At 43.2% G+C, this 13498-nt stretch overlaps 1 protein-coding gene across 1 annotated transcript in view; it reads left to right on the forward strand.

The window, feature by feature from the left end:
- LOC140395958 (pericentrin-like) overlaps positions 1-13498 on the forward strand; it is a 401239-nt gene that overhangs the window by 11361 nt on the left and 376380 nt on the right. The window contains 1 exon segment of the mRNA XM_072483987.1: positions 8658-8807. Coding sequence (XP_072340088.1) covers positions 8658-8807 — 150 coding nt within the window.

Here is a 13498-nt window from a genome sequence, read left to right on the forward strand (position 1 = left end):
ATTAATAATGAGAAATAAGAACTGGCAGATGCTTTGAACCAATATTTTGTACCTGTCTTCACTGTAGAAGATGTAAAAAAGTATCCCAAGAAAAGTAGAAAATCAAGAGGCAAAAGGGAGGGAGGAACTTAAAATAATTCCGATCCCTGGAGGAAACATACCAGGAAAAATGGTACTTGAGGCTGACTCGTCCCATGGACCTGATGGCCTGCATGCTAGGATCCTGAAATGGCTGCAGAAATAATTAATTCATTGGTTGTAAGCTTCCAAAATTTCCTTAATTCAGGACAGGTCCTAGTGGATTGGAAATCTGGAAATGTAACACCGCTGAAGAAAGGACAGAGACAAAAGGCAGAAAATTATAGGTCAGATAGTTTAATACCTCTCATTCGGAAAATGCTGGAATCTATTATTGAAGCGCTAATAGGACATTTAGAAAATCATAATGAAACCATGTATGGAATTGTATGAAATCATAAAATATCTACAGTGCAGAAGGAGGCCATTTGGCCCATCAGGTCTACACTGACCCTGTGAAAGAGCGCCCTACCTAGGCCCATTACTCCACCCTATCCCTGTAACCCCATAGACTTTATTGCAAGGGGGATGAAGTATAAAAGTAGGGAAACCTTGTTACAACTGTACAGGGCATTGGTGAGACTGCACCTTGACTACTGAAGAGCTTTGGCCATTGTATTTGAGGGACATGTTTGCATTGAAAGCAGTTCAGAGAATAGGCTGATGGGATGAAGGGCTTGTCTGATGAGGAAAGGTTGAGCAGATTGGGCTTGTACTCATTCGCGTTTTGAAGAATAAAAGTTGATCTATTGAAACATATAAGTTTTTGAGGAGGTGTGACAGGATTGACGACGAAAGATTGTTTCCCCTTTGAGAGGAATCTAGAACCGGGGGCACAGTTTCAAAATAAGAGGATAAGGAGGAACTTCTTTTGAGGATCATGAGAGCTTGGAATTCTCCTCCCCAGGAAGCAGTGGAGGTTGGGTTATTGAATATGTTCAAGGTTTTTGATTGACAATGGTGTTGTGGGTTATTGGGGCAGGCAGGAAACTAACTAAGGCTGTAATCTGATCAGCCATTTTATTGAAAGGCAGAGCAGGCTCGAGGGGCTGAATGACCTACTTCTTTTTCTAATGTTCTTAGCCACACTGTTGAATCCTTTCCACAGTTCAGGTGAGCATTGATGAGAATTGTACACATTTCCCCCCACCTCCCCAGTATCATAGAATTGTTGCGGTGCTGAAGGAGACTATTTGGCCACCATCTTTCCTTAACCCTGCACATTCTTTTTTGGTGAGTTGTCTAATTCCCTTTTTAAAAGCTTCAATTGGACTTGCCTCCACAGCACACTCTTTTTGGCAGTCCATTCCAAAGCCTAGCCACTTGCTGCGTAAAAAGATTTATCCCTGTATTAATTTTTTGCTTCTTTTACTAATTAATATAAATCTGCCCTCTCGTTCTCAATTATTTTACAAGTGGGAATGGTTTCTCTTTATTTGCTGTCCAGGTCCCTCATGATTTTGAATACCTTGATCAAATCTCCTCTCAACCGTCTTTTCTCAAAGGAAAACAGTCCTACTTTCTCCAATTTATCATCATAACTGAAGTTCCTCATTCCTGGAACCATTCTCATGATTCTTTTTTGCACCCTCCCCAATGCCATCACATACTTCTGAAAGAACGGTGCTCAGAACTGGGTGTAATACTCCAACTGAAGTCGAACTAGTAACCTATACAAATTCAACATAATCTCCTTGCTCTTGGACTCTATGCCCCTATTAGTAAAGCCCAGCATAGTAGCATTATGTTCTATTGACAGCTCTCTCAACCTGCTCTGGCACCTTTCAATGATTTATGCACATATCCACTCTAGTCCCTCTGCTCCTCCACTCCAACGAGTTGTAACCATTATTCTCTATGTTCTTTCCACCAAAATGAATCACCTCACACTTCTCTGCATTGAACTTTATCTGCTACCTGTTGGGCTCTTTTCAATCAACTTGTCTATGTCCCTTTGAAATTCTATCTTCCTTACAGTTCACAATGTTTCCAGTTTTTAAAAAATTTAGAGTACTCAATTGTTTTTTTTCCAATTAAGGGGCAATTTAATGTGGTTAACCCACCTAACCACATCTGTGAGTTGTGGGGGCGAGACCCATGAGACACTGGGAGAATGTGCAAATTCCACACAGATAGTGGGCCGGGATCGAACCTGAGTCCTCAGTGCCACAGGCAGCAGTGCTAACCACTGTTCCACCCGTGCTGCCCCATGTTTCCAGGTTTTGGATCATCCGCACACTTTGAAATTGTGCCCTTCACTCCATAGTCTAGGTGAGAGATTGTCAACGTGCGGGTTGCAACCCGTGGGTGGTTTGTGGAGCGATCAGTCACAACGTTTCCCCAGTGGCCCTGATTGTGGGAGAACGACTGCTACCGGCATTTGAATTGAGAATGTCGGCTGCTACTGGCTTTTAAATGAGAACAAAATGAGGCTATGGGCAGTCTTCCAACCAATAAGCGGCTACAGTGAGCAGGTTGAGCGCCAAATCACAGAGGCGAGTTCCTTCCTTTTTGTAACTGTGGGAAGCAACGCAAGGGGACTGTGAAGATGGATCATTTTGTTACAAGGATGAGAAAGCCAGAGACCCAAATAAACAGTGTACCTACTTGCCAGGATCTCGTGTCTGAGCAGCCCTCTCCAACAGATTTGGGAGAATCCATGGCAGCAAAGAGCTGCGCTAGTGTTAGCTTTGTACAGAACTCCAGGGCCTCTGGTGAACAGCCTACAAAGAAGAAACTTAACTTCGGAACAAATCAGTAGAAAGTTGATTTCTTGAGGTATGGTTTTGTCAATTGTGCCAGTGCAAATAAGGATGCAAAGCCATGTGTGTTGTATGCAGAGAAGTACTGACAAATGAGAGGAGAAGTTTTAGATTTTAAAAGAGAACTGGTGGGTGAAAAATTCCTTTTGAGGTTGAGACCCCAGAGTCAGTTATTAACTTACAGCTGACTCCAAATGAAAAGACTAAGCTGCTGTACCTGACCTGTGACGGCACATTAAAAACACGACAATTCTGGAATACCATTTCCCAGGAACAGCCAGCATTTTGTTACTATTGCCCTTCACGACAACCTACATATGCGAGGTTGGATTTTCAGATGAAGATTGTTGTACCTGTAAAACCTCAGGTACTTTCGACCAGTTTACTTATTCAAAGGTTTTACCTATCCATAAAGTGTTTACTATCCATAAAGATGGCTTGGTAGTCTATGATCTGATTGCTGGAATTCCTCTGACCTGTCTTCACAAAGGTGGTTCTCGCTGGCAGTTTCTTTCTTCTGGTCTGGTCAAGGTTTGGTCTGGCCTCCACTTCTCCGATCTGGTCAAGTTCACCTCACACACTGAGTCTTTGCTTCCGAGGAGTGCCTGTTTTTATCGCCCTTCCATCACACCCTTTTGCTATTTCTCTAGCTTTCTGCCAATGATGCCATGGGAGGGGGTCTCCGCAGCCAATATTCCGGTTGATGACCGTTTGATAGGCCACCTGTGCCCATCCCGCCCCAGGTGTCCCATCTTTGGTGGTGTGGGCTGCACATAACCTGTTCCCATATAAGGTAACAGTAGAAACTCTAGGTGACGGAAAGTCTGTCTCAATCTACTGACAATCGACCTATGCATATCAATAGGGTGCAATGATCTCCTTGACTGGTGATTGACGGGGCAGGTCCAGACATATTCTGGCAGTTTGTCTGTTGGTTATGTATTTGGTCAAGTCTGAATTCCAACAGCCTGCCTGAGGTTTGATTGCAGTACGATTTTAAAATGCCCAATTCTTTATCCATTTTAATCGGGCGAATTCTTTAATTTAAAATACCCAATTTTAATCAGGCATAATCAGGCATTGCTAGGTTACTACAAGATGGCACCAAGTAACTGGCTGAACTCTGCATCTGACGGAGTACCCAGAGGAAACCCATGCAGGCACGGGGATCACGTGCAAACTCCACACAGTCATCCAAGGCCAGAATTGAACCTGGGTCCCTGGAGCTGTGAGATAGCAATGTGAACCACTGTGTCACCGTGCTGCCCACTGTCACCATGCCGTCCACTGTGCCACCGTACCGCCCACATACAGATGTACATGTTGATCTTCCAATGTTTTGTGGTACTTACAGAAAAAACACTTTGAATATCAGTGCTTGCTTTCTGTACACTTTTCAATCTCAAATTTTATTTTAGAAATAATATATTCAGTTTTTCTGCTCTGTTCCCTGCCCCCTTTATTTTGTCATATATTTTATTCATTCTTTCTAAAAGATTCTTCTTCCCCATATTTCTTCCTTTCTCAGAACTTTCATGTTATAACTAGCAATGGGCTGCCTGAAAGGTTGGTCGAAGCAGATATAGTAACTGCCAAAGGGAATTGGATATTCTTAAAAGAAAATCTTTGCAATGTTAATGGAGAAAGTGTAGGTCAATTGAGATCATGCTGTGGCAAAAGTGGCAGTGGCATTTTCTATCATAAGTGTTTTTATCATATTTAATGGTATCAATAATTGTAACACCTGTTAAACCACAATCTCAATGCGATTAATATGAATGCAAGGCTTTTCTCTCATTTTTTGTTCTGTTTGACCAGGTACCCCCCCCCCCCCCCCCCGGTTCCTTCCCCAACTTTTCACCCCGGCTAGACTCACCGAAACCTGTTCTACCAGGCTCCGATGGCCGCAGTCCCTCCCCCCCCACCTCACTCCCATTCACTGGCCGGCTTAAACCGGCCAGCGTGGAGGCCCCGCCCGGGTCCCCTTCCCCTTTGCCTGGTCCCAGGAAAACCAAGAAATCCCCTTTAGCACACAACCCCAGCATACACAACCAAGCCCCGAAGAACCATCATTGCAAATGAAAGTCCCAACTCTTTACTTGTCCCAATGTACAGCGTTGACTCATTTAGTACATACACCAACACGCAGTGAAAAAATAAAGTTACATGAGGCTACATCGGTACACGACCCGCTCTCAGTCCCATTTCTCAATTCTGCCAGAGTCCTTCTGCCTTCGCAAACTCTTCCGCTGCTTCCGCCGTCCCAAAATAAAAGTCCTTGGATTTGTAGGTCACCCTCAACTTAGCTGGATATACTGTGCCGCACTGCACCTTGCTGATGTACAGTGCCTTCTTCACCCGGCTGAAGGCTGCCTGCCTCCTCGCCAGCTCCACCGTAAAGTCCTGGTATATGCGTATACCAGCTCCAGCCCACTGCACCACCTGCTTCTGCTTTGCCCAGCACAGGACCTTCTCCTTCCCGCTGTACCGACGGAAACACGCAGTTACTACTCTTGGCGGCTCACTCGCCTTTGGTATAGGCCTCCACGGCCGATGAGCCCGATCCAGTTCGTATCGAGAGGGATCGTCCCCCTCCCCCAATAGTTCCGTCAACATTGTGGCAAAATACTCCATCGGCTTTGGGCCTTCCACCTTTTCGGGATCCTCAGATTCTGCCCCTTGGATCTGTTTTCCAGGTCTTCCATTTTGGCTCACAGACCCTTGTTGGTCTCTGTCACCTTCCGCAACTCCTTCCCCATCGAGGTGAGTTGATCACTGTGCTGCGATAATACTTCTTCTAATTCCTTCAGTGTCTCACCTTGCTCCCGCTCCTCCGCCGCTGCGTTTGATACCTCTCCCCTCACCGGGACAATCGCCTCCTCCACGAGCACTTTCAATACCACCCCCATCTCCTTCTTCATCGCTTCCATGTGCTTTGTGAACTGTTTTTCAAGTTCCACAACCATCATTTTGGTCATTTCTTCTGCTGTGAGTGATGCGGCCTCCCCTGGTGCTCCAGCCCCCACTTTCCTTACAGTTCCTGCACTGACTTTTCCACTCACCGGCGGATTTTTATTAACCCCCTTTTTCACGGCCGTTTTTTCCCCAAGCTTGGACATTTCTCCTCCCTGTGCCTTCTTACAGCTTTTTCAGCCTCCGTTGCCCCTGGGACCGGGCGTTAAAACCCCGAAATTTCTATTCCCGAGTGGGAGCCCTCCAGTGTGCGGCTGCCTCCCGCCCGCCGTCACCGGAAGTCAAGCAGCTTTGGCTTTTGTTGACCCATTTTTTCTCCTTGTGGGAATGTACCGTGATAAGTTATTGAATCATTTCCCCGTTATAAGCAGTCCCATATACATCTCGTGTTTACCTACTAATCTGGCGACCTGACCCAAGTAAACGAGAATCTCTCTCATCCCACTGAAATTGGTAGTTCTCCAATTAGTGTGTTGCTCCTTTTCGATAGCTATCCTAATTCCTATGATACAATTATCAATATTACTGATATGCTGCCCTGCCGACAGTTGATTCACTTGACCTACATCATTCTGCCGAACCAGATCCAACAATGCCTCTTACCTTGGGCCAGAAATATTGCTCAAAAAATTTATTCTGAATTTACTTGGGAGACATTTTCCCCCTCTCTCTGCCCCTTACACTATGACTATCCCAGTCTATATTATGATAATATAGACTGGGATAGATGTCCCACTGTCACTATTCTATATATTTTTTCAATCCTCTAATTTCATGCAAATTTTGCCTCTTTATTTTTTCCATTTGTGGTGGTTTCAAAAATAATGACATAATTATATGTGAACATTATTGTTTGTCACTGATGGTGGGAGCTTAAGTAGCAATGAAGAATCCGAAGCAGTAGAAGGACCAACAGATGTGGTGAAGTAGAGCTGGGTGACATCAGGATATGTGCTTTCAGGTGATGATTAGAAATGGCGCAAGATGGATCCTATCTGACTTGTGTCGTGCTATAATTATGTGAAAAAACAGAAAAAATTGTGTTAGAATAAACCTTTTTGGATCCTCAATTCGCCAACTCTCTTAAAACAAAAGTTTCAGTTGAATTCACTCAGGTAATCACCAATTGAAATTCACCACAACGAGAGGAAATTTCACAGCAGTCCAATCTCATCTTCCCTCGAAAGCTACAATCAATTTGTGAGAGGACTGAATGGGAGCTTGTCGTCAAATGAATTTCCGTCCCTTCCCTTCTGAAGTGCTGGTACACACGATGATGCAATTCGACAGGTGCCGGCAACCATTAATTCAAGTAGTCAGTCTTCACTGGTGAACCTAGGCAACGAGCATCAGCAACTAATTTAACTTCTGTAGATAGTTCAGGCAGTGCCCTATTGGGCCCCCTCTTCACCAACACTCCCTCCCTCACCACCACCCTCCTTTCCCCTCTCTCCCACCACCCCCTTCCTTTCCCTTCTGTTGGTACAGGGGCGAGGGTATCTGATCTCTCCAGCGCAAAGTTTAGTGCTTGTACCATTTGCTTTTTTGTAGAAATGTGTTTTGAACTGTTTTAAAGAGCATCCACCCCCCTCCCCATACATTGGTACTGAGGGGAGGATACCCTGTTTCTCTAACACAAAATGAGTGTTTGTACCGTTTGGTCTTGTATATATTTTTTTACTGTTTTAATAAAAAGATATGGGTGACATTCTATCCAGAATAAGTTTTACAGTGAGCCTTGTACATCTCCACCAGTCTGTTCCTCTACTACCACCGTCGTCAAAAAGAACCAAGAACACATAGGGCCAATTCCAGTGCCTTCTGTGCAGTACCAGCTAAGATTGGATAATTGAGCTCAGACCAAGAATTGAAACAGCTTCTTGGCCTGCTTTTTAATAGCAAAGTATTTACTCAGAATGCTGAAGGATCTTTCCATCATTCATTAGAACCTGTTTGTTACAGTTTTGTTGGAACTCGCTAAAGAATCAGATATACATGTAACATTTGTTCCTAGGCATTGAGCAAATTCTGTTAAATTGAGTATTAATCAAACTGCATTCCTGCTTTATTTATTAAGCTGGGATCATTGTCAGAAGAGACGAGATTCTATTAAATTACTGTTTCCGCTGTCTAATTTTGAGGTGTTCACACAATGGGAATCTCAATTTAATTCTCTTGAAAGGCCAGGAAAGATAGTGCCCTCCTAATTTCACAGTTTCTGAGGTGACCTTCAATGATTAGATCATCTTTAGTGGATTGTTCTGGGGTTTCTTTTCTTGTACCCAGACGCCTCCAGTTTCTTATATAAACTAACCAGTGGATACATATTGTAGCTTCACAGAATCTAAATGTAAGTGCCAAAGCTCTAATCTGTTGTAAGCTGCTTAAAAAGCAGAGGAGGAATGCAGCTACTCAGTGAAAAAAATGTAGGGCTACTCTTGTGCAAAATAAATTATCATCACTTAACTTTTTGTGTAAAAATGATGAACTAAGACTTGTGAGCAGGAGGCATAGTAATGCACATCAGCTTGACACTAGCATCTACATCAATAATACTCTGTCATGTGTTGCACAGATTTTTGTACAGGGTCAGAGAAGAGAGTCCTATTAAAATAACTATGTTAACAGCAAAAAGCAAAGCGTTTTGAAACAGAATTGAAATTATGATTTAACACATATATCAAGAGCGCAGTTGCCTGTGTAGTCCTGCCCTGGATCTTACTGGACTTCAATATCTCTATGTGTGGTCATTGGACAATATTCTCTCAGCATGCTGGTGCTGTGGTCATGCTATCTATTCCTCACATACCTCTCCCTTTACCTCTCCTTCACTTTTCTCCACAGTTTGCTCATTACCGACAACAAAAAGCAAAAGGTGACTGCTCGGATTCGACGAAAAAGAAGAAGAGGAAGAGCCAGGCTATCCACCAGGATGACGTTCCGCCGGAAGAGCACTCATTAGCTGAACAGGATGGGGCTATTGTGGGACACGAGGTAAATCACACACAAGCGGCATTTAAGGTTGCAAAGGAGTGAACCAGCTTTAGAATAAATTAGATAAATTGGGAGGGAGAAAGGGCTGCATAATTGTACAAAAATATTAGTACTGAATATTTCAAAGCTACATTATATAGAAATCGTATAACTAAAATATAGCATTTATGTGATATGTAGTGATACCATGGAAGGTGATGTTACTAAGCCTATGGATACAGATCTAGTATAATCTTCAGTTTGCAAAATTGGCACAACTCAAGATGTTCAGTACAAATTGGTGAGCTGAAGATGTTTCCATAGCACTCTCAGTAAAAGTTGCTAATTAAAATTTAAAAAGTCCCGAAAGACATGCTTGTTCGGTGCATTTGACATTCTGAATTCTCCCTCGAGTACCCGAACAGGCGCCATAGTGTGGCGACTAGAGGCTTTTCACAGTAACTTCATTGCAGTGTTATTGTGAGTCTACTTGTGACACTAATAAAGATTATTATTGAAATGTTCCTCATGTCCTGGCACGTGGTAGAGCAATGATTCTGTGGCTAACATTTTGCACTATTTCTTTCACAACCCAGCTTCCCCATGCAGTCCTGTAAAATGATTTTTTTATTAGTGCCATGTATTTGCAGTTTGCTGGCTCACTGGTTCTCTTTGCGTTTGTCATTAACTGAGACCCTACAGAATAAAGATGTGACTCAGGGTTTGACTAATGAATATTTGGGAAAGAGAAGCTTTTAAATTGTTGTGACAAGAACTACATAGCAAGAATCCCTGCCATTCTGTTAGGGATTAGAGATATTTTCTATTTTTGTTAATTTTATGTACCGGACAAAGTAATTTATAATGTAGTAGAGTAACAGTACTGTACAAATTAGATTTGTCTCCACAGATATGAAGACGTAACAAGCCGAGTTCATTATTGCAGTTGTTTAGCCATAAGATAGTGAAACGTACAGCATCTTGGTCCTGTCATTCATCTTCTGACGTTCATGAAGTCCAAGGTTGGGCTTGTTGTGAAAGAACCCAATTGGCACAGAACAGGAAGAAAGCATCTGCGCTTCCAGCTATGTAGTTACAGAATCCATACTGCTGTAAAATTGAGGTTTTCATAAATAATCCCAATTGGATTTCTGTATAAGGTTATCACCAGAAAACACTCAAAAGGTGACAGATAGAAATCAAAATGCATCAGACACCATTCTCCAGGGCCAAACAACTGAATAAAAGAACTTGGCAAGCATATTGTACAAATAGAAGTAGAATCATAGAATTTCTTCAGTGTAGGAGGAGGCTAATCGGCCCATCAAGTCTGCACCGACCCTCTGAAAGAGCATCCCTACCTCGGCCCAATCTCCTGCTTCATCCCTGTTACCCCATGACCGAGCTGACCTGCACATCTTTGAACACAAATTTTAAAAAAAAAATTTAGAGTACCCAATTCATTTTTTCCAATTAAAGGGCAATTTAGCATGGCCAATCACCTACCCTGCACATCTTTGGGTTGTGGGGGTGAAACCCACGCAGACATGGGGAGAATGTGCAAACTCCACACGGACAGTGACCCAGAGCCGGGATTGAACCTGGGACCTCAACGCCGTGAGGCTGCAGTGCTAACCCACTGCGCCACCATGCTGCCCTATCTTTGAACACTAATAAGGGTCAATTTAGCTTGGCCAATCCACCTAACCTGCTCATCTCTGGACTGTGGGAGGAAACCAGAGCCCCGGAGGAAACCCACATTGACTGGGAAAAAGTGCAAACTCCACAAAGACAGTCACACAAGGCTGGAAGTGAACCCAGGTCTCTGGCGTGTGAGGCAGCAGTGCTAACCACTGTGCCACCCTGCCACCCATGTCAAGAAAAACCCAAAGATGTTTTACAATTATATAAAGCAGAATAATAACTAAGGAAGGAATAGGACAAATCAGATTTGACCCTTTGAGCCTGCTCTGCCATTCATGACAGATATTTTACCTCAACTCCTCTTCCCTCCCTTAATTCCCTTCACACCCAAATCTATCCATCTCTGTCTTGAATGTACTCAACACTGAGTATCCGCAGCATTTTGGGGTCAAGAATTCCAAAGATTTAGAAGTCATTGGATAATCCTCTCATTTCAGAAATCAATCTAATGAAACTCCGTTACATTCCCAGGACCCTTAAATTTAGTGTGCCATTCAATCAAATCATTGCTGATCTGTACCTCAATTCCATTTATCCTGCTTTAAATGATTTGTTCTCCCTTTGAATTGTATTGATGGATACCATTACTAAATAAAAGTATTTTTAAAATTCATTCATGGGTGTGGCCATCGCTGGTGAGACCAGCGTTTATTGCCCATCCCTAATTTCCCTTGCAAACGCAGTGGTGCGCTGCGTTCTTGAACAATTGGAGTCCATATGTTGTAGGAACATCACGTGCTGTTAGGAAGGGAGTTCCAGGACTTTAAATGAAAGTGAAGGAATGACCATAAAGCTCCAAGTCAGGATAGTATGTGACTTTGAGGGGAAATTGAAGGTGGTGATGTTCTCTTGCAGCTGCTTCGCATCTTCATCTAGTTGGTAGATGTCACAGGCCTGGAAGATGCTATTGAAGGAGTCTTGGTGAGTTGCTGCAGTGCATCTTGCAGATGGTATACACTGCTGCAGCTGTGTGTCGGGTGGAGGGATGAATTTAGAAGGTGGTGGAGATGGAGGGACAAATTTAGAAGGTGATGGATGTGGTGCCAATCAAGGGGGTGCCATGTCCTGCATGATGTCAAGCTTCTTGTGTCGGAATTGCACTTACCTAAGCTAATTCATGCTCCTGCCTCGAGCCATGTAGATGTTGGACAGACTTCGGGGAGTTGGGAGGTCTGTAGATTTCCCAGCTTCTGACCAGCCTTTGTAACCACAGCATTTATATGGGTGGTCCAGATTAGGTTATGGAGTTGCAGGGATAGGGATCGGTTGGGGGGTGGAGTGGTCATTTGAAAGGTCAGTGCAGACTCCTCCAGCACGAGGAAACATTCTCTTCACATCCACCCTGTCAAGACCACTCAGGATCTTCCATGTTTTTTAAAATAAGTTTAGAGTACCCAATTATTATTTTTTTTCCAATTAAGGGCAATTTAGCGTGGCCAATCTACCTAACCTGCACAACTTTGGGTTGTGGGGGGTGAAACCCACGCAGACATGGGGAGAATGTGCAAACTCCACACGGACGGTGACCCAAGGCTGGGATCCGAACGGACCTTCCATGTTTTAGTCAAGACTCCTCTTACTCTTCTGAACTCCAGCAGACACAAGCCTAACATGTCCAACCTTTCCTCATAAGACAAGTCCCCCAGGGGTGGATGTGGAGAGGATGTTTCCTCTTGTGGGAGAATCTAGAAGTGGGGGACACTGTTTAAAAATAAACGTTGACCATTTGAGGCAGAGAGGAGAATTTGTTTTGCTCAGTTGAAACTCCTCCTCAAAAAGCAATGGAAGCAGAGTGCAGAGCTAGACAGATTCAGTACTTTTTCTCTGAGCTGAATTGTCTTAATTTCCTTACTTTTTGTTAGCCCCTCGGTTAGCCTGTAATTCAGGGGTGGAACTTTGTCTTCTATAGTTAAGGCAGACTCAAAAATATTTGTTTAGTGTAATTCCCTCATTCATTGTGATAATTTATCCTGTGTCTGCCCTTGTGTAATTTTTTTATCAGTACTACCCATCCTTTTCCATTCTGCCTGTTTTTAAAAACAATATTGTAAATCCTGGAATATTTATTTCCCAACTGTGTTCCTGTATTGGTGATTAGATCTAAACTATTTATCTCTTTGATCCATTACCTATCTTATTGTGGATGCTTTGCCGGTTCAGATAAAATTACATAATTTTCTTTTACTGTTATTTCCAACATTTACCTTGCTCTCTGACTCACTATTACTATTACTATGTCCCTTCTGCACCATTCAGCTTGTCTTTAACTATATCAAGATGCCTGCTTTCCTTTTGCCTCAACTTTTTAAGTTTGAATTTCGAAGTCTCTCTTTATCTAACTCTTTCTGTTATTTTAAAGTCATTTTTCCCTACTGTAACCTTATTTGCTGGTATACTCTTATGTTTATACACTCTGTCCCTGTCTGTCACGCTCTGGCTACCATTACTAGTATCTCTGTTCTCAATTCTACTAACCTTGCCCCATGTGAACCCCGACTATTTAGTTTAAAACCCTTTCTACAGCCCTAATTATAGAATCGCCAGGACATTGGCCCCTGCAACAGTTCAAATGAAGACTGTCCTAACAGTACAGTTCATACTTCCTTCAGCACTGATGCCAGTGCCCCAAAAATTGAAACGCATTTCCCGTACACCAAACCTTGAGCCTCGCATTCAACTTTCTGATCTCACTTGTCTTTTACCAGTTTACTTGGGTCTTGGGTAGCAATCTGGAGATTATTATTACCTTTGTGCTTCTGCTTTTTAATTTGGTCCCAAGCTGCTCATACTCCCTCAGTGGAACCTCTTTCTTAGTCCAACTGTGTTGTTGGTATCCATTTCTCCAACAACTACTGGATCCTGCCCACTCCTGCTCCAGGTTGCTCTCCAGCCTTGAGGTGATGTGCTTAATCCTGCATCAGGCAGGCAACATAGCCTTCAAAATTCACATACGTGGCTGCAGAGAACCATATCTATTCCCCCCCGAACTACACTGTACCCTACAACAA

Source organism: Scyliorhinus torazame, chromosome 2, assembly GCF_047496885.1.
Source record: "Scyliorhinus torazame isolate Kashiwa2021f chromosome 2, sScyTor2.1, whole genome shotgun sequence".
NCBI classification, from domain to species: Eukaryota; Metazoa; Chordata; class Chondrichthyes; order Carcharhiniformes; family Scyliorhinidae; genus Scyliorhinus; species Scyliorhinus torazame.